General features: G+C 35.8%; 4 protein-coding genes across 6 annotated transcripts in view; 3 read left to right on the top strand and 1 right to left on the bottom strand.

Annotated features, from left to right (window-relative positions):
• Positions 1–21: 21 nt before the first annotated feature.
• Positions 22–3,546, bottom strand: LOC101891278 (B-cell CLL/lymphoma 7 protein family member A). Its single transcript, XM_011293228.3, has 3 exons — positions 3,487–3,546; positions 2,880–3,375; positions 22–2,721 (listed from the first exon to the last, which is right to left on the bottom strand). Exons 2-3 carry the CDS (start codon positions 3,184–3,186, stop codon positions 2,603–2,605), a joined length of 426 nt encoding a protein of 141 aa, XP_011291530.1. The 5' UTR covers positions 3,187–3,375; positions 3,487–3,546; the 3' UTR covers positions 22–2,602.
• A 3,230-nt stretch (positions 3,547–6,776) lies between these two features.
• On the top strand, positions 6,777–7,400 carry LOC101891637 (uncharacterized). Its single transcript, XM_005181148.4, has one exon. It carries the CDS (start codon positions 6,885–6,887, stop codon positions 7,170–7,172), a length of 288 nt encoding a protein of 95 aa, XP_005181205.1. The 5' UTR covers positions 6,777–6,884; the 3' UTR covers positions 7,173–7,400.
• LOC101891455 (molybdopterin synthase catalytic subunit) lies at positions 7,233–7,797 on the top strand. Its single transcript, XM_005181147.4, has one exon. The coding sequence runs from the start codon at positions 7,233–7,235 to the stop codon at positions 7,689–7,691; it is 459 nt and encodes a 152-aa protein (XP_005181204.1). The 3' UTR covers positions 7,692–7,797.
• Positions 7,798–8,825: 1,028 nt separating this feature from the next.
• The window catches only part of LOC101891806 (palmitoyltransferase ZDHHC8), a 181,853-nt gene continuing 168,836 nt past the window's right edge, over positions 8,826–21,842 (top strand). For all 3 annotated transcript variants that reach the window (XM_011293229.3, XM_059120923.1, XM_011293231.3), the window contains exon 1: positions 8,826–11,145. In XM_011293229.3, coding sequence (XP_011291531.1) covers positions 11,054–11,145 — 92 coding nt within the window. In that variant the 5' untranslated portion in view covers positions 8,826–11,053. The remainder of the gene's footprint in view (positions 11,146–21,842) is intronic.

The raw sequence follows: 21,842 nt of genomic DNA, 5'->3' as shown, positions 1-21,842 counted from the left end.
TCCTTTTGGGAATTTTTTAGCTATATACATATGTACTTCATAAATATACGCGTAATTTATCTATGTTTCATTAATGTGGACAATAATATTCGATTGTTTTATTGACATTAAAACATAATTTATTAAACATTCATTGACAAAAAATAAAGTTTTAATAAAAATCAAAATCATGAACATTTTATGGTTTCTAAGGATGATTAGCCTTTTTAGATAAAGTGACCTTGAAAATAAACGGTAATAAAGAAATGATACCGCTTCTAATTCGGATTACCATTAATTAGGTTTTTCCTCAACCCACACTAATTTCAGGACCGATTTTCAAGATTCCACAATGCATAGGTACACGTTCTTCCTTTACTTTTGGTATTTACTAGTCATTTGACGTATTTTTAAGTGAGCGCTTTCGATGTCAATGGTGAGGAAGAAGTGATTTGAAAACATCTCAAGCTAAGTTGAAAGTCTCCTACTCTCCAGATAATATCGTCTTTCTTGGGGTCGCAGCAGCAAAATCGATACATTGGTTCCTTGAGTCGAATCTGTGATGTATTTTCCTCTGCCGACAAATGTATACCCCATCCTTGCGTTTTGATTATTCAAACGGTTGACCCTTTATGGGGGAGGTTCTGAAGCAGTTGGTCAATATTGACCAATTTGTATCTGACCTAAGACTGATATAAATATTACAACGTGCCAGATTTGAACCATATCGACTACTTCCTATACTTTATATGAGATATGTGCAAAGTTTTAGAAAATGTGGAAATATCCGTGAGGTAACAGAAATAGCGGACCAAAGTTTTGGTACAGATAAAATATGAAATCTTTGGGAGTTCCAAGAGCCAATGCATCTGGGAATGTAATGATTTTGTTCATATATTCAAATTCCATACCAAAATCGTGTTTGTGGATCATGCCGTGAATCCGTTCATCTTGGTGAAACCTAAAGTTAGGTTAAGGGATGACCAGTTGTTTTGAGTCATTTATTTTTCTCGAAGACCTACTGGTCTAATTTTGTAATTTGTAACACGAAGAAAAAATGAAGATGTTGTCTTTAGTCTTCTGGCTTACTGAAGAACGACTACTGGTCCCATGTCGAAGAATGAAAACAGGTCGTGCATAATTTGCCTTACATAAGCTTTTGTCTCAAGCCGAAGAGAGTTGGACAGTAATTGGTGTCGTCGTCACTCAACCTAGAAGTCATGGCTCTTATGCAACAGTAACCTTTGATAATTCCAACCACCAAGTTTTAGTTCTGATTTTGCCATGGAGATAAACGACCTTAATTTTTTAACGTAGAGTTTCGGCAAAATTTTCTTACAGACATTACATCCCCCTTCATTTAGGCAGTTTTGTGGAAAACTCCTGGAGTAATGTTTATATATCACTCGGAAGAAGTGGCACAAAGGTGGCCTCACCGAGTTGTCGATGTCACTACTTTATCTGCTGATGCATTACCAGATATGTTGCAATTGCCTGGAACGCAACAAAGCTTGATGGATGACTTAAGCTAACACATCGCAATCAAAACCCCATCGTATACGTGTATAACTTTCAATCGTACGTTGCTAAGACTCCTCGAGCTTTCTTGTTCCCTCATATATCACAGACACCCAGAATAATGAGCGGAATATGATATTCAGTTTTGCTAAATCACCTTGATTGCTTCTCTATGATTTCAAAGTCACAGAGCCATATGATTCTTAAGATATTAAGGGACCGATTCTCCGACAGTCTGCGTGGCAATCCACACCAGAACCTGTGTACAGTTCACTCCTGCACCTGTGCCTATTTCCATCTTTGATCGGTTCCTCTGAATTAATGGGCTGTATTATGAAAGAGTTTATGCCGTCTCTTCTAGGTAGTACATAAATTGAAACAAATCATATGGTAAGTTCTAATAACCATTCCATACTTTAGAAGAACAAAAGCAAGACCTAGAAATAAATGTGGTCACAGTCCATAGTCTTTGAGCCGTTGAGTACTGAGGCGAGTATCAAACGAAACGATTGGCTATTGATTTCCTTCCGTTGACTCATTACACAATCGAGAACATTAGTGTGTGATTCATATGATCATGCACCACCTGAACACCTACCTGGATTTACCACGTTTGAAAGGAATGGTATTTATGGACGCTGTGGAGACATACATATTCGCCATTTTAATGATTGCCAGAAACTCTGCTAAAAACATTCCAACTGTTGCAGAATTATCTTTTGAGAACAGATTATCACATCGGCCTACTGGCTCATTTCGGGCGTCTTCCGTTCTGTCTTAACCCTGCTTCACTTAAACCGTATTTGTTTATGTGTCAAAAAGCCTAAAGAAAATCTTGGCTGGAATTAATATCAAACCTCTTATATTCTTGTTTGTCAATTTACACAACGCTGCAGCGTCTGCTAAAATTCCAAAAATCTTTGATTTTTTGTTTGAGAAATGCAAATGGGTATCTTATTAAGTGTACTCTTTTTTAAGATTCATTACATTCATTACTTTTCATACACATTACACTATACAAATATACAGCTAAATATTGACTTAAAATACAAAAATATATATAGTTAGTTTGTTATATTACGAGGAAAAGTGAGTTGTACGTAAATTAATCGGAGGTTTTAAGTCGCTTAACTGGTCCCTCACTGCCCTGTGAATTAGAGTCTTCCGAAAATGGCATACTGCTGACAAAATCAGCACCCTGCGAATCGCTGACAACGGAGAAACCTAAAAGTGAAAAAACACATTAATTAAAATCTCTACTAATAGCAAAATAGCAATTTATGGGAAAATCTTTAAAATAGACTATAAAAACATCAAACATTTTTTTCTTTGTCGGACGATTGCTTGCTGCTTTTTGAAAACTCATTTTCGAATTCACTCACAGGTATTGGAATCCTCAGCAGTTAGGCCTCCTCCATAGCTGGATGTTATTTGTGGCGGTGTTGGTGTACTCTTTTGGGAATTCTCCTTGTCACTCTTGCTGCCCAGACCGACCCCGCCGCCACCACCACCGCCAAGTTTCTTTTTATCGTTATTCGATATTGGAACCCATTTGAAGATTTTCATTGTGGTATCATTGATGGTCACCCATTTCTTTTCCCAATGTCTGGGTTTATCCACAGCGGCCATTACCCTTTTGATGTCATCTTTGGCCCGGCTACGTGTCTCGGCTCTTACACTTCGTGACATTGTGGAGATTTTAAAGCGAGAGAATTTCTTACAATTTCAACAAATTTCTGTTTGATCTTTCATTTACAAACAATTTGATATGTTTTGTCTTGTTTATCCCTTGAAATGGTGGTGGTTGTTTTCCGTCTATACGTCGAGGAACGCTTTGTGCCGGGCAATGTTTACATCAGGGTTGGAAATGTGTATTTACTATTAGTTTGGGAAAATGTAATTAATTTCACCTCGATATCCTTATTATTAAATCGGTTAAATGAAAATTATACTAAATACAGCTAATGTAAAGAGCAACTTTTAATTTACTTTCTCTAAAATATCTTTAATTTCCGGATATTTTATTAAAATACTAAGAAACCCATCTCTGGCGGTATGATTTCGAGTACTGGTTACTTAAGAAACAGTTATTAAAAGACGCAACGTGAACGTAATTGCTAAAGCCACGTTTACACATGGATAAAGAATAAATCAATTTTGTTTTAATGTGTGTATTGTTTTGAATAATAAACAATTTTAAAGGTCATCAATATTGTCCTTTTATCACGAATTTAGTTTTAATCTTCCCCACACTTTTTTTAAATGTAATCGAGACATAACAATTCTAGTTTTATAATTTTTTGACTTTTTCTTTTTTGTAGTTTCTTACTATTTTTTCTAAATCAAAAAGAAAAAATTGGTTTACGTAGTAAAATTTTTAACCTTTTGCAGGTTCTACTAGTTTTGCTATTTTTTTGGTGTCATGAAGAAAATTTCTTTGTAGCATTTGTAGATTTTTTACGCGAGTTTCGATCAAGTCGTTTCTTTACTTTTCGAATCATTTCTGCTAATGTTGCTGTTTTCTTACGTCCACTTACTTGACGTCGGGCTACGCTACCAGTATAACGATAACGAGCGATGGTATTTATTCATATTTAATGCTGGAGTACTCTAACGATAGCCACTTGTGGTTTTCCAGCCAAATATAAAGAAATCACACTATCACGCTTGAATTCCATCACGAATAACTTTTTTTCTGGAAAATTCTCACAAAAATGCGTTTGTACGCTTGTAAACAATATAATGAGCTGTCACTGAAATAATTTTAAAATAATTTTAATTACAAAAAATGCAGATAGATATGCTCAGGGTACAATAAGGAGGTAGAACAGATTCGTAAAACTACGGAAATACAGTCCTGAGGCCATGACCGCTTCTTGTCAAATTTGCATGCAACAAGTTATTTTCATTTATACAATACTTTTCCTCATTTTTAAAATCAGTTAAACAGTCGTTAAAATGTATGAAATGCTTGGATTTTCTTTCAAAAATATAGTCTAAACAGTTCTATCTTTTAATTCCAGGACAAAACTGGCGAATAACTTTAATGAGCGCCTCGCAATTTTCGCGTCTTCCAAACATTGAAAATTGAAAACAAATACACAAATTGGCAGAAGTCGGGCACACTTAGAAAAAAATGTAATCAGCTGATAGCTCTACCTTACCTTTTTATTGTAAGGCATATCCATGCTTTTTTAAAATTACTTTGCCTTTTGGTATGGTAGAATAATACAGGTAGTCATAGCGACACATCTGCTGGGACAATGAACTGTCAAACCAATTTTGGAATTGAAATTATTGAATGAAAAATTATTAAAATTTGTAAAAATTGTCGTTTTCAGTTTTTCAAATACCTAAAAAAATCAAGCAACTAAAAGTATGAGCTCGTTAATTCCAAGTACGTAATTTTGAGATCAAGCAACATAATTCATTTAGCAAGGAGAACATGGTATGAGTACAAGCATTTTGTCCGATAAATCAATGGAAAAACCATGAATCGATACACCCTTTCGATGCTATTGATATTGCCATCGATTGTTTGCCACCTCCATACTGCTGTCACTTGAGCACGAAGCCGATCGGCTCGCAGTCGGCGCACAGCAGCCGCCGACTTTTTTTAAGTCATCTGAGCCGCCGCCGATGGATGCGGCTCTCATCGGCTCAAATTCTTAGCCGACTGAGTCGACTAAGCCTTCGAAAAAAATACATGCAGCATGTTTGTATAAATATGTCTTTTAATATTATCGATTAATAAACTTATTATTTCATAGTAGTAAGGGTAATATGTCTTTGTACATTTGTCTTTGTACCTTTGGCAACCTTTTTTATTTACGAATTTTGATGGAGTGGCAGCCACATGGTTTGCAAAAAAGTCATTGTGTTTTTGCTTGTTCATCAAAAGTAGGAGAAGTATTAATAAAAGATTTATAAAATGTGCCAAAGATATATTAAAAACTATTTATTTAAATAGTTCTGTTAATGCAAAGACATCAGCCTGTATTCTGCAATATTAAACCAGCAAAGAACGTCTTAAAGTCGGGCAGGGCCGATTTTATGATACCCTACACCACTTTGCTAATTTAGTAGTGCTGCGCATAACAATTAAATTTTTTTATGGCAGAATTCAATCATACACGCTATGATTATGATTATAATTTTAAGTTCAAAGAACTAAATATGCCGAAGTATTTGTATCTTTTAAATTCGGACTTGTATTGGAACCGATCTCGATAAAATTTGGCAAAGATATTTCTGAGCTGTATTTGATATATTTCCCTGAATATCGTTGTTACGGAGTGCATATTACGGCTGTGGGTAACAAATATGACAAATCGGATGAACAATAAATATGGGAGCTATAGCTATATCTGAACCGATCTTCACCAAATGACATACAAGCTTCTAGACTAAATTCGATCGTAAGTGCCAAGTTTCATCCAATTTGGGCAAATATTAGACGTTTGGTGCACAAAAAAGCTAAATCCGACGAAATTATATATGGGATCTATATTCAAATCTGTACCGATCTCGATAAAATTTAGCAAATGTATTTCTGAGCTGCACTTGATATATTTCCCCAAATATTTTTTTTACAGAGTGCATATTACGGCTGCGGAGGACAAAAATAACAAATCGGATGAACAATATTTATGGGAGCTATAGCTATATCTGAACAGATTCCGATCAAATTTGGCACACTTATTTTCAGGCCTAATTTGGTTGTATGTGCAAAATTCCATACTATTCGGGCTGATATTGAACGTTTGGTGCACAATAAAAGGCAAATCGGACGAAAATATATATGGGAGCTATATCTAAATTTTGACCAATTATCTCCAATTTCAATAGGGTTCGTCCTTGGGCCAAATTTCCTTGGGTGAAAAATTTCATCTGGATATGGCAATAAATGCGAACTGTACTTTGTTTACAAAAATACATGGACAGACGAACGGACGGACATGCATAAATCGACTCAGAATGTGATTCTATGCAGATCATCAAAAGGAACTATGGGTCTATCTCGTTTCCTTTTGCCTGTTACAGACAAATGCACAAAGACATAATACCCTGACCACCTTGTGGTGTAGGGTATAAAAATACAATTGTTTGTTCATGATAACAATGCGGTCGGCGAACCATTTTTATCAAATTAGTTAGTAGACTGTAGCCGACTTTTAGCCGCCGCCGATTCTCTTTCGGCTGCAGTCGACTTTTAGCCGCCGCCGGCTTTTTTGTGCTTAGCCGCCGCCGCCGCCGCCGGGAATTTCACATCGGCTTCGCCCTCTGGGTGGTACAAGTGTTTTGCTTATCTTCTCCAATGTCAAATTGCTGCCATCATTAAAGCTTTTGCTATTAAAATAACATGTTAAGCTAGTAAAAAAATAATAATGAGTTGTGGAGATACTGAAAAGAAGAAAATAAATATTCGAATATTATTTTTTGCTAAATCACGTGAATTGGCGGGACTGGACGAAGCATCGTTTGGCCTGGAATCAAGTTCAATAACATCACTCGACTTGTTGGGGAAAATTAGTGCTGCATACAATTTGGAAGCCATTAAAACAACAATTATATTGGCCATCAATCAAAGCTATTGTAATATTAGCGAAGAAGAACAACTGCACTTAAAGGAAGGCGATGAAATAGCCATTATTCCCCCTTTGAGCGGTGGATAATTTGAACCTGTTTTTTTCCACTCTAACACACGACGGTACCTTAGTAGCTGATAAGTCAATATGAAGAACCACTTGTTGCTCACGCATGAAAAACTTGATGTTGGTGCTATCAATAATTTGGTAACTGCCGGCAGCTGTGGAGCCATATCGCTGTTTGTTGGCACAACTCGTGATAATTTCGAGGATAAGAAAGTCGTCTCTCTAGAATATGAAGCATATGAGCCTATGGCTATCAAGGAAATGGAAAGTATATGCGGGCAGCTAAGACAAAATTGGTCGGATATTGTTAACATTGCCATCTTTCATCGTTTGGGTTTAGTTCCGGTAAGCGAGGCAAGTGTTGTTATTGCTGTTTCCTCGCCACATCGCAAAACAGCTTTGGATGCCGTTTCCATGGCCATAGAAGAACTCAAGAAACGTGTACCAATTTGGAAGAAAGAAAAATACGAAGGCGACGAGGGTTCTTGGAAGGAGAACAAAGAATGCCAGTGGTTAAGCAAGGAAAAAGATGTTATATAGCATAATATATATTGTATTTTATATATCTTTTGATTCATGTTGCTTCTTTGAAAATTTGTTAAAGTTTTTGTAGTTGTAGTGCAATAAAATAAATTTTCATATTGAATTTCTAATACCTATATTTTATAGAAATAGGAGCATTATTGTTATACATGAGAGTAATATCCAAAATATTACACATTTTAAGAGGGATTTCTAATATTTTGAGTTTTCGAAACAGATCTTGGATCTTTAAGGATCACAGGAAAATATAAAAAAAAATTTGGGTCTATTACGCAGATTATAAATTAATGTTTTGATGGATATTCTTTAAAAGCAATGAGAACTTTATCTAAAGACATATATATATGTATATATATATATATATATATATATATATATATATATATATATATATATATATATATATATGTATATATATATATATATATATATATATATATATATATATATATATATATATATATATATATATATATATATATATATATATATATATATATATTTATATATTATATACAATTTCTATATAAATGAGCATCAATACTTGCGAATCATTAAATATATTTTCTATGAAATATGAATTTTAATACTAGTGAGATGTCCTAAAAAAAGAAGAGTTAACAATCGTAGATTTTTTAGAATATTTTCTGTGAAGCGTTGCAGATTCAATACTCTTGGATTTTTGGGAACATTACTTACATTCTAAATTACATTTCTTTAAACTATTGGATTTAATAATCGTGGATTTTGAAAGCAATTTTCTATGAACCACAAGGTAAAATACTTTTAGATTTTAAAATATATATTCTGTGAGCAATGAGAGCAAATATTAGTGTTTTTAAGAAAATTTGCATGGAAATTATATGATAGTAATTTTTTTTTATATTACAAGAATGGGGTTGCTGTTATTTATGACAATAATTTAAGATATGTATTTCATTTGGTATGAAAAATTCTATCCTTATTTTGAGAATAAACACATAAATGTAATCATTATTATAAGGGACAATGTAAACATATTATTATTTTCACTATCACCAATCGGTGTTTAAATCGAATAGTCGATAATTCGATAAGTTTCATCTCGACCTAGTCATCCCTATTATATACCAAACAATGCAAAGTAAAAATCGAAGAGCAAACGAACGAAATGGATCGGAGTGTAGCGGATAAAATGAAAATTATTAAGAAATTAAGAAAAATCTACTTGTGAAATTTAAGAATATTGTGAAAATAACAACAAAAATTTTATAAAAAGGGTAAATGCAAGTTTGGAGAAGCCCAAGACAAACCTTAATTAGTGAAAAATGATGTATTTTCTAAGGGCCAAAAGAAAATGAGATGAGAAAAAAAATTGTTGTGGAAAAAAGTGAAGCCTATATGTGTGTACGTTTGTGGTGCTGCAAATGAGTGTATATGATTGCGTGTATGTGCAGAAAAAAGCAAATAGAAAAGTAATTGAAAATTTTCAAGGAAAGAATTCTCGCCGTTGCTGATAAATAAAAGTGAAATTTTGCAAGAATTCACAGTGATAATGGCCAGCCCCCCAATCCAAAATAGATTTAATTAAACAACAAACACACACGCACACACACAAACACACATCTCACGTAAAACAGCAGTGGAAAGAAAATCTAATTGTCAATTGTGTGTACGATAGTTATTTTGTTTGCAGTATGGTAACTCTGAAACCGGTTACCTGTCACATAAAATACTAGACATGGCAACACTGTTTACTTTTAGTTATTCTTTCATTCTCATTTGTTCGTAACAACAATTTTATGAAATAAATATCTTCAATTCTTATTGTATTTGTTCGCAAAAGGGGAGAAAAGTAAGTGGGAGCAGTGTAATTTTTTCGTAAAAATTTTAATAAAAGTGAATGCATGTTAATAACAAGGAGTGTGAGAGAGAAAAGCCATTAAAATGCGTTTCGGTTTTCTGCAAAAAAGCACAGCTTAATGTCAAAGACACTTGTGAAGAAGTTTTAGTTTTCCGTGTGTATCTCACTGCGCCACCTAACGCCATAGGGAACTCCCTCCGGCGCCTCTTGGCTCTTCAATATATTTCGCAGTGTTTCTTTTTGTTGGTGCTTTCATTTCATTAATATCTTCTATAGTTAATATAGGTAAAATTGTCATCCTTGGAGAGAAGAGAGTGAACATTTCTTCCATTCACTTAACGGGAGGAGACACAACAAAAACAACAAAGTGCAAATATATATGATTTTTACAGAAGAAAACAACAAAGATAGCCTTTTTTTTGATTGGCAAACGGGAGAGTGGATACGAATTGTGCAAGGAATGAATGAAAAGCGAGAGTAACAAGAGTAACCAACAAAAATAATAGAAAGACAAAACGTCAACGTGAATAAAATGTGGAATTTTTTTCTTCAGAGTGCATGTGCAAATTAACAAAAAATATAAACAGGTGATGAATTTGGTTTAAGTGAAAAAGAATATCCTTTGTCTTGGACACACAACGTGCAGCAAAGAGTAGCATACAAGAAAACGGATTATTTCCTTTACTAAAGTGAAAGAGTGAATTGTGATTCTAGTCAAAATTGACAGACGTTTTTGCAGGCGGCGGAACACATTGTTGGGAAGACCAGGCGAAAAAAAAAACGTGAAGTGTTTCGGCATTGTTTTTTGTTTAACTCCAAGTAATGGATACTTTGTTCGTTTCACACCACCATCATATCCTGCTCTACTAAAAACTCATCCAGTCTGAGGAACAAGACATCGTCTCGTCGTAATTGCCTTTGTGCTCCGTCATTGTGTCTGCCAAGAAAATCGAAAACAAAAAATAGCCAAGGGAAGCAATAAAATTGCAAGCCATCGCCCTCTTTGTAAAAAAACAACAACAGTTCACACTAACTACCATCGAATTTAAGCATAAAAAAGCTAGACAGGCAAACAAAAGAAAAAAATAAAAAGAAGTCACGAGGAGGATTCATAATTCATGTGGGCATTCTAGGTTTTACATCCATCCCTTCTCCTAGATGTTGAACACTTTTACACCTGTCCCCCAGAACAATAAACACCGGCAATATTATTAACATCGGTAGGAAAAATAATTTGCAATCGCCATTTCATCACCACTCACATTCACATCGATTGCCAAAGACGACAACATCACAATCGCCTTGGTGGTCGCCGTCATCGTTGTCCTCCACTTCACCACAGTCATCATCAGCATTAACCCCTTCGTCGTCGACGTCGTCTTCGTCACCAACAGTTGTATCGTCAGTGACCAAGCAGCACATCAATTCAGCCAGCATTAGCAGCATCAACGACAGCAGTAGCAGCAGCGGCGGCGGTGGCATCGGTAGCAGTAGAGCTAGCAGTACCGACAACAAAATGCCCAAATGCGATGTTAAAACACGTTACATTCCTGCGACTTTCGCCTGGATTTTATTATTGACCACAACATTTCTCTTCTTCTTTTATCCGTAAGTATTGCAAATTGTCATTATGATTCTCCTTTTTTTAAAATTTCTCATTTCTGCACTTGTTTTTTTAAAGTTGCCTTCAATTTGTAGTTTTTGTTTTTCGTATGTGACAAATGTCCATGAATACCTGTTTCCCCTATTCTCTTTCCCCGAGTCTCTTCGACTCTCTTGCAATTGGCTCCCTGCATCCACAACAACAGTGGCCAGTTAATGTTGAGTATTGTTCTTATTTGCTGTTGTTGTTGTTTTATTATCATTGCTGAGTAGGGAGGCCAGTGTGTATGTTTGTTTTAAACTTGTTACAAAAACAAAACGAACAACACCAACAACTAATATAACAACATAAACAGTAACACCAACCGTGTGTATAGTGAGTTGAGTGAAGAGCTATCAAAACAAAACTTGTTTTCAAGTTCACACAATCATTTATTCAACATGCACACAGATGTATCAACATGCTTTTAGAGAGAAAGAGAGAGAGAGAGGAAGAGAAAGTGGGAGTAATAGGGGAAATATTACAATTTTAATGGTCAGTAGTTTGTTATGAGTTATGGGGGGACTCTATTGATAGTATATATTGCTTTGTGTGGCCTGTCCTTGTCCTTTGAACAATGTTATGCAGTTATTTACGGATAGCCATTTGGAAATAAGGCTTCAAATTGGTTATTTGTTTTAATCATCAGGCTTGAAATGACAAGTAATATAGGTATCATTACATGAGAGTAAAAAACTTTTATACAATTTTGAATACATTTGCAGGGATTAAATGGATTGTAGTCGATTGTGTTTAGAAGTTATAGGGTAACCTTGCCCTTGGAAGAATTAAGGAGATATGGTCGACATTAAAGTTTTAGTTTGCGTAAAATATTAATTGTTTTGACGCCCTGGATAAAACGATAAGGCTTACGGGTATATTAACTTTTGTCATTTTGTTTGTAACATCCCTAAATATTCGCGGAAGACTCCACAAGGTATATATGTTCATGATCAGCATAAAATACTAAGTCTATTTCACGATATCCGTCTGTCCGTCTGTTTAAATCACGAAACAGCTCACATTATTTGACGTAGAGCTTTAAAATTTGGCACAGTAGTTTGAATTGTGTCTAGGGTGGTTGGTATTGAAAATGAGATATATCGGTCCTCGTTTTCGTATAGCCCCATATAAGGATACCTCACGATATTCGGTATTTTGATGATTTTTGCCAAATTTTTCAAGGGATTTTTCTAAAAATTGGTATTTGTTGTTTGTTATGAGTTCTCGCTACAGTGGCGGAAAATTTTTTATATAGGTCCACGTTTCCGTATAGCCCCCCTATATGGGTACCTCCCGATATTCGGTATTTTGACGATTTTTGCCATATTTCTCGACGGATTTTTCTAAAAAAAGGTATTTTTATTTCGTAATGGGTTCTAGCTTCGATGGAGGAACATTTTACATATAGGTTCAAGATTTCGTATAGGCCCCGTATGACGGTACCCCCTAATATTCGGTATTTTGATGGGTTTACCGACATTTTCCAACGGATTTGTCTAAAAAATGGTATTTGCACTTCATAATGGGTTTTAGCTTCGGTGGTTTTCCTAAAGAAAACATGTAAAGGTTTCTTCGGATACTCGGCATTTTGACGATTTAACCTACATTTCCTAATAGATTTGTGTGAAATTTGGTATTTGTACTTCATAATGGGCTCTACAACCGGCGTCAAAACATTTTCCATATTGGTCCTTGTCATCCCAGTTACACTTAACCGGGAACTTATATCAAATTTGGTATTTAAGACTCGCAATAGCTTATAATCATTGTAGTATAATATTGTCTATATAGGCTCCCGATTTTGTAAGGTCCGCCATATAACGGCTCAAACCATTCTCCTACCGATCTTACTGGAGTTTGTACTTGAAAGTGGAACATGTTTGAATTCAGATACTTTTGCCAACAAATATTTTTTTTACCCGATGGTGGAGGGTATAAGGAGTTCGGCCCACGCGAACTCAATGTCTTTTTAATTGTTATTTTTTTTTTTTGACATTTTCAAATTTTTAGTTTTACCCAAAGGCCTCCTCTTTTTATTGTTCTTCAACATTTTATTTCATTTAAGTTTATATTCCTAAAAATATGTATCTCATAGAGAATTTCCGATAATCAAAAGTGTATTTTTGTCCATGAAGTTGAATTGAAATTCCTATGTAAACATTTACACTGTGTTTTTTTGGGAGATCCTACACACTTCGTTGTATGTGCCATTAATGACATCCAATTTGATGTAAGAACAATGTAACATAAAAAACCCTTGATGACAGTAGTGACGCAGCCAATATTGTAAATATTAACCACAATAATTATTAATATCTAATGCGATATGGTTTAATTACTCATCATTTTGTTAATGATGTCGCACAATAAACGTTGTCGTTATTCGTTGCCAATGTCATCACAGGGCGAAAGCCACAGGATTATTAATTTTCTTTGCTCTCAATGTTTATGAAGTCTTTTCGTGGGGCTTTTTAATAGCTGCAGTGGAGTCATTGTCAAAGTGTCGTAACGGAACATAAGTTTTTAATAAATTTTTATGATGAAAACCATTATTATGAATATTATCATTGTCGTTATGGAATAGTCATTGCGAAGGAGATCTTTTTGTGTTTTAGTTTTTAAGAGGATATTAACCCTTGCCGTGAAAAAATTAGTGAAAATCCCTTATTTGGTATAGTTCTCAAATAGCTTTATTTCTATATAGTCGGTATTTTAAAGGGTTCGGTTCAATTTGGTTGGTTCAAGTGTGGGTCCTCATTAGCCCAAGTGAATGTTGCTTTTTATTTTGCAATCTTAGTTAGTTGAACAAAGTCACCGAAAATTTTAACGATTTTGAGGAAATTTGATCTGACCATAATTTAAGTTTTCACACAGATACTCAGCTAAACTGAAGCTGGCGCCAGCTGCAAGTAATATGATTTGGATACTTCTCGAAACCTCATGTTATATATCTTTTGGAGTGAATCGAGTAGATACTGTATGACACGAATGCACCTTCATGAGCGTATTTTCATACACTCTGCCATATTATGGAGGGTATATTAACTACAACAACAAAGTACAGGGTGAAACTGCAACAAAGTCAAACGCAATATTTTTTTTATTTTATTGAATGAAAGCAAAAATTGTCGGAAATAGCATCAAATTTTAGAATAAGTTTAGATTTGTTCGAATTGCTACGAATTATGGCCTTCAAACGGCCAATGAAACCGTCACACGCTGCCCGAATGTTGCTCTGCGGTACTTTGGCCCATTCCCAGCGAAGCGCTTGCTTTGGTATTTTTTAGTGCCAACTTTGCATTCCAAAATACTCCAGCCACAATAGTCCAACGAATTGGTATTCGGAGATTTTAATGGTCATTGTACGGAAATGAAGCGAGGAACCTGATTTTGCAACCATTCTTGGGTTCCAAGGTCTGCGACCAAAATGTTTGCGTGTGCAATTCTTTAATACACCCTCCAGAATATTTTCGCGATAATATTCGGCATTTATTCTGATGCCACGGTCGATTAATACGAGCGGAGAGCGACCATCGGCTGTTATGGCGGCCCACACCATCACCATGGCCGGCGCTTGAGTTCTGGTGGCCAACCGTAGGTGCACATTTCAGCTGACCTCTTTGGCAAGTAAACACGATCATTTTGCTTGTTTACAAATTGCTGGACAACGAATGTTTTCTTATCGTAGCGGAGAAAACCAAATTCGGCAGTTCAACACTTTCGGCCAATTACCAACCTTGGGTCTTGCAACCGGACGTGTACACTCTGGGCCGTCATTACTCAGTAGGAGTGCTCGAAAAGTTGTGACCTACCAGAATTTTGCCGGAATATGACCCCTAGGGGTTATTATCGGGTTGGATCATCCTCTTGATCGACCTGCATATTTAGGTGGAAAAAAGTTGTGGCCGCTGATTTATCGGTGGACATTTTCATATTCCTTGTTTAGATACTGGAGAGTCGTATCTAAACAAATCAAATCCTAGCGGAAGTACTCCTGTGATTTTACAATCTCCTTCTCACCCGGGGTTCACAGCAACATCAAAACCAATAATACACGCGTACATAAATCTGCCATAAAATTTTTTTATTCCGCTCGATTTTACTCGTAGAGTAAAATCTTTTTCTAATTTGAGCACTTCACTCTCTTATATTTTACATCTCAGTAATTCGCAAGCGCTCCCACACACAAAAAAGCTGGAGTGTAAACTTTGTGTAAAACTCCTACTCTTCGATCACTCCCGTTTGCGATAATATTGAACTCGGGAGTAAAAACGTGCAAAAATGAGTTCTGCTCAGTTCTTTAATTAAATTCCATCCGCCTTTTTAATAATAAATCTAAGATTTCAAAAAGAACGAGGTCACTCTGGTAATAGATCAAAATGGCTATACGTAGGAGTGCTCTTTAGAAGTATGAGATACATAATAACGAGTATCGCAGGCTCAGCTAAGGGAAGGTGGGAATGCAAACGTACGTTTGTGGCAGCCTTGCTCAAAGCGATAATTCTCCCACCAGCATTGAAAAACAACTGTTCTTACCTCCTAGCTCCTAAAAAATCGCTCATCAATTAACATGCTTTCTTTTGCATCCCTGTTTGACTGACTGCCTGTCAAAGACTAACGACCCTTATTATTTTTCCAATGAAGAAAATATACATTTTCATGTTTTATTTCTGTTTCTATTTTTTGTTTATTATGTGTCTCCCTTACTTCGCCATTTCCACTTGCTAATGGTAATTTAAGATACCGTCAACTTTTTTTCTTTCAATTTTTATAAACGGATTACTGTCTATAACTCTCGGTGCAAGAAATCGAAAGGCATCACCATCATCAGTTAACAAATATATTTATTTTTATTTTTCGTTTAATTTCCATAGATTTTCATTCACATCGTTGGCTTTGGAATTTTCTCCCGCAGTATTTCGTCGGTTTTTTTTTCTCATTTTTCGGGGGATACAGTGTGGGAGCAATAGCTGGCTTCACTATCATTGATATCAGCGTCAAGTCAGCACAAAGCGTCATTGCGAAAATATCTCTCTTCTTTTTTTTCGTTGTTTAGTTGGTTGCTTCATTCCTTCGTCGTTTGTTGGTGGTTCGCATGCCAACAACATTCCATTCATTGTTTGTTTTCATGGAAAACAAGATAAAGTTTTTCGCCTCCTTGGATTTTCTTATTTGTAGAAAACGAGTGAAATACCTCCATAATGAATGAATAAATGTACACAAATATTATACAGTAATCGTATACAGCGTCTTGGTTTGTCGAAGATATTCGGGTGTTATTGTGATTTTCGGCAACGATTTAGAAGAAACGGACATCTTTTTGGAATTTTTTGCAGAGATAGGTAAAGAAGCGACGAAGTTCGGCACGGCCGAACTTTTAATATCCTCCACCATATGGAAGGAACATGTGTAATTTAAAAAAAATCGTAGAAAAATGCCGCATAAATAAAAACCGTTATGTGGGGGCTATAAGAAGACAAAGACCTGCAAAGCTACTTTTTTTGTCATAGGTTGTCGTACCGATTACGAACTTCGAATCAGAAATTAAAAAAAAAAATCCGGTGAATAATGTCGCTAATACCATCTATATACCGAATAAAGGGGTGTACTGTTATATGTGGGCTATATGAAGTCGCTGACCTTCATAGAAAATTTTCTGTTATGGTCTATAATGTCGCCAAAATGTGTTGTGTGGGTTCTATACGAAGGCGAGGACCTGTATTCGCAATTTTTTGTTATACTCTGTAGAGCCCATTAAGATTTTTAAATGCGGAGTTGGAAACAATTTCGTTCTATAATGTCGCAAAAATTATCCAAATACCGAGTATTGGGAGGTACCGTTATACGGTGGCTATACGAAAACGTGGACCGACATGGTCCATTTACGAACTTAAGCTGCCTACTTAACGCACATATTTGCAAAATTTTAGCCTTCTATCTCAATTTGTTCGAAAGATAGCATGACTACAACAGACAGACGGGCATTGCTTAATCTACTTAGAATTTTACGCTGATCCCGAATATATATACTTTGTTGGGTCTGACATGAGTATTTCGAGGGGTATAGCAATGTCATGAGTATAGCGATGTCATGAGTATAACGATGTCCGTCCGTCTGCATGGCTGTCGCGCTGGTGCGAACGATAACTCTCGAAGTATCCGATTCGGCCCAAACTTGGTACAGTTTAATATTATAGATCGAGTTCGGAGATGTAGAATATTGGTCCACTCCTTCTGGTAACTCCCCCACAAAAGGTAGACACTTTCAAGAAAAATATTTTACTGCCTAGAAAGAGAAGTATAGTCCGATATTGCTCTAACTTTGCAGGTTTCGCACCTGGAAAATATTGGACCATTCCATGAAGTACCTCACCCAGAAAGGGTATTTTAACTCTTATAAAATGTGACGTACGAATTTTTTTTTTTTAATTTCGACCTTTTGTGTATGAGAATTAATCAAGTTTGCATCAAATCGGATACTCCCTTCGAAACGAACGGAGGGATATCGCTAGATCGACTCCAAATGTCCAGAAACGGATTTTGTGCAAAGAGACCTAGGTTCTCAAATCGTTATGTCGATGAGGTACGTTTTGGCCGTATGACATTTTACAGGGTGAGATGAAAAAGTGCAACAAAGTCAAACGCCATAATTTTTACAATTTTTTTTAAATGCAAAAAATGTCGGAAATAGCATCAAATTTTAGAATAAGTTTAGATTTGTTCGAATTGGTCACCTTTGGCACGAATTATGGCTTTCAAACGGCCAATGAAACCATCACACGCTGCCCGAATTTTGCTCTGCGGTATTTTGGCCCATTCCCGGCGAAGCGTTTGCTTGAGGTGATCGACACTTTGGTATTTTTTAGTGACAACCTGGCTTTCCAAAATACTCCAGACACAATAGTCCAACGGATTGGTATCCGGAGATTTTGGTGGACATTGCGCGCTGGAAATGAAGCGAGGAACCTCATTTTGTAACCATTCTTGGGTGGCGCGTGCTCAGTGCGATGGTGCTGGGTCCTGTTGGAATGTCCAAGGTCTGCAGCCAAAATGTTTGCGTGCCCAAGGTTTTAATACACCCTCTAGAATATTTTCGCGATAATATTCGGCATTTATTCTGATGCCACGGTCGATTAATACGACCGGAGAGCGTCCATCGGCTGTTATGGCGGCCCACACCATCACCATGGCCGGCGCATGAGTTCTGGTGGCCAACCGAAGGTGCACATTTTCAGCTGACCTCTTTGGCAAGTAAACACGATAGTTTTGTTTGTTTACAAACTGCTAGACAACGAATGTTTTTTTTTCATCGGGGCGGAGAAAACCAAATTCGGCAGTTCACCATTTTCGGCCAGGCGAAGCAACTCTTTAGCTCTTTTGGGTCTATTTTCTTTCTGCTGCGGTGTAAGTTCTTGGCCTTTTTGGAATTTCAATGGCTTTACCCCGAGCTTACTTTTCAATATATGCCGAATGGAATATTGCGATATGTTTAGCTCACGAGCCATTTTTCGGCCACTGCGTCGCGGGTTCGATCAAGTCGCTTCTTTACTTTTCGAACCATTTCTGCTGATGTTGCTGCTGTTTTCTTCCGTCCACTTCCTTGATGTCATGCTACGCTACCAGTATCACGGTAAGGAGCGATGGTACGAGACACAAAAGATTTATTCACATTTGAATGCAGGAGTGCTCTATCGATAGTCACTTGTGGTTTTCCAGCCAAATATAAAGAAATCACACTATCACGCTTGATCTCCATCACGAATAACTTTTTTTCCGGGAAATTCTCACCAAAACGCTTTCGTACGCTTGTAAACAATATAATGAGCTGTCATTGGAATAATATTAATAGGTGTACGACGCATGGCTTAGAAATGACAGCAGTCTGAATTTGGTTGCAGTTTTTTCATCTCACCCTTTATACCTAGCCCTATGCCTGAGGGTATAACAAAGGAAAACTATTTTAGATTAGGAAAATATTGTTACATATCGGAAGTTCCACCCATTTTTACATTTTTTAAAAATATTCGAGCTAAAATTTCAGCCTGAACTTTTTTAAAGAAAATGACATAAAAGACCCATTTAATGTCTCGATTTATTTTATTTTACAAAAACATTCCCCAGATTCTTACCAGTGATAATGTCGAACACACTATATACATAAAATGAATGGACACCAACTAATCTTAACTCGAAGATTTTCAAAAATATGTAAATAATCGCATCTTCACCCCCCTTTTATTCTTCCATCCTGATTTAAACTTTAGAAATAGCGACACAAGTATAGTTCTACTTTCATAATAATTACAATTTGTCTGAAAATTTTAAAAATTGTTAAATTTTATATTTGTTTTTTTTTTTTTTTTTTTTTTTTGGCTCAATATATTATTGGATTTTTAATACATTTCAACCAATCCAACCCATTACACCACCTCCCATCATATACATATTTTGTATACACCCAGCTTTGGTGTTGTACATTCATGCAATTTCTTGTTCAATAACACTTTTCGATGTTGTTGTTGTTGTTTGTTTTTCTTTTTTTTTTGTTGTTAAATCCACCCATTGCGTTTTTACGACCAAAATGCTGAGTGATTGTTTACATAAATTTTGTTGCAAAATACTTTTCCATACATCGTCACCTCGCCTCCCCAGCCCTCGCCATTTTTCCTCCCTCCCTCATAAATGTCTGTTACTTTTCTTATTTTTATTTTTTTTTTTTTGTAATTCTCACGCAAAACCATAAACATATAGATGATATTTGTTTTTCTTTTTCGTCTATCGCGAGTATCATTCGCCGTGGAATACAGACATATTAGATATTTGGTTTTTCAGTTAACGTTTCAATTTTATGTTTTCCACAGAAAAAAATAAAATACAAGCTTTGCCGATTTTTCTTTGTTGTTTTATGTAACTTAGCTTCTTTGTGCGTTGTTTTTTTGTTCTTCTTTGAAAAAAAAAAAAAAAAAAAAACGACAACCGGCAAACTGAAAGCAAATGCCATTGCTATTTCCACTGTCATTCCCTTTTTAAAAGTGAAGAGGATTAACAAAACGTTTTAACCGAAAATTCCAACATGGGGAAATGAAAAAAGTGATTTTTTTCTGCAACATGGGGCTAAGTTTTGTTTTTTGTTTTGCATGACAATTGGGGAAAAGTTTGGTTAAAAATCTATAGATTTTTGTAAAACAGTCATGGAATAGTTGAGCTCAAGAAATCAAAGCTTAAAAAGTATAAGAAGAATTTTTCATTGAAACTTTGTATAAAAGTTCTCGAGTAGTATTTTATGAATATGATTAGCTCATGGAAGGAATGCCATAATTAAACATTCGCTTTTTGAGAAACCTAATATTGAATACGGTATAATCTGCATAGCTAAGACTAAATATTACTTTTTTATGTAAACCTCCTACAAAGTATTCCAAATCGCTCGATTTTACTCCCGAGTGAACAATTGCTTGGCAGTGGGAATGCTCTTATGTTTGTGTGTTTACAATGGTACTCACATATGTGCATTTGTTGTGGTAAGAGAAATCTTTCGCCCCCACTAATCAACGGCAATTGAAAAACGAGAAAGAGAGAGAATACGTTTGGTTTGTTCATACTTTTCGATTGAGGCTGTGGCAAAGCAGCAAGCCGTTTTTGACATTGCTGTCGATCGGGGGCAAATCATGCACAAAAGCTAGTGGTATGGATTGAGCAGGAGAGAGTGTTTATGGGAGAGTCATGTCCCTTGGCTGACACAGGCAAAGAGGCAAAAAGTTTGACTTCTTATTATTAAAAAGTGCTTGATACTATTTGTTGTTGTTTCGTTTGCAGCTATGGGTTGAGGAAATCCCCATCCTTTGATATAAAACACTGGTATGGCAAGAACTTAAAAAAAGTACTCAGTAAGAGTAGAATGTGCATGATTTCGGAGATTTTTTACTCTCAGTCGAAAACGAGCAAATCATGCTTCGCCTTATTTGAATTTATTCAATGTCTTTTTTTTTCGCCAGAGAACTCTCATTCGAAATCGAGCTCGTTTTAATCTCTAATCGAATTGGACAGAGCATTTCGTTGGAGGTGGCCTTTGGGCAAAGTTTGATGAGCACGGGGGGAAAATATCGTATTTTATGAAAGTTATTATTATTATCTCTTACGACGTTTGAAGAAAATCTAAAAATAGATTTCACATTTTAAAATAGTTATAATTATACAAAATCTACCTTTAGTGTGGAGGAAGAAAAGACAGAAGATATGATCCGATCTCTACCATATTTACAACAGATCTTGTTTTCGTGAAAATATTGAAATTTTATGGAATCGGATGTTAATTCCGTAATATTCAAAATTTTGACCCTTTGTGAGGGAGGTACCAGAAGGAGTTGGCCGCTGTATTCCATCTTCACACCAGACCTTGGGTTAATAAAAATATTGTGATGTGTGTAATTTGAAGAGAACTGGATGCTTATTTCGGATTTCATTATCGGTTTGGGTTTTCAAAACATAGACCCCTTTGTGGGAGAGGTACCAGAAGGAATGGTCCGATCTTTACCATATTTGTAACAGATCTTGCGTCGAAAAAATATTAATATGTGGAAAGTCTGAATGGAATCGGATGTTCTTCATGGTGTTCATGACCCATTGTGGGGGAGGTACCACAAGAAGTGCCCCGATATAT

This window comes from Musca domestica, unplaced genomic scaffold (assembly GCF_030504385.1).
Source record: "Musca domestica strain aabys unplaced genomic scaffold, Musca_domestica.polishedcontigs.V.1.1 18, whole genome shotgun sequence".
Classification (NCBI taxonomy): Eukaryota; Metazoa; Arthropoda; class Insecta; order Diptera; family Muscidae; genus Musca; species Musca domestica.
This window is presented reverse-complemented; position numbering and strand designations above follow the sequence as displayed.

Coding starts and splice junctions, on each gene's coding strand:
- LOC101891455 (XM_005181147.4), top strand. CDS start 7,233: ATGAAGAACCACTTGTTGCTCACGCATGAAAAACTTGATGTTGGTGCT.
- LOC101891637 (XM_005181148.4), top strand. CDS start 6,885: ATGAGTTGTGGAGATACTGAAAAGAAGAAAATAAATATTCGAATATTA.
- LOC101891278 (XM_011293228.3), bottom strand. CDS start 3,186: ATGTCACGAAGTGTAAGAGCCGAGACACGTAGCCGGGCCAAAGATGAC. Junction 2,722..2,879: donor TGCTGAGGATTCCAATACCT/GTGAGTGAATTC, acceptor TTTCACTTTTAG/GTTTCTCCGTTGTCAGCGAT.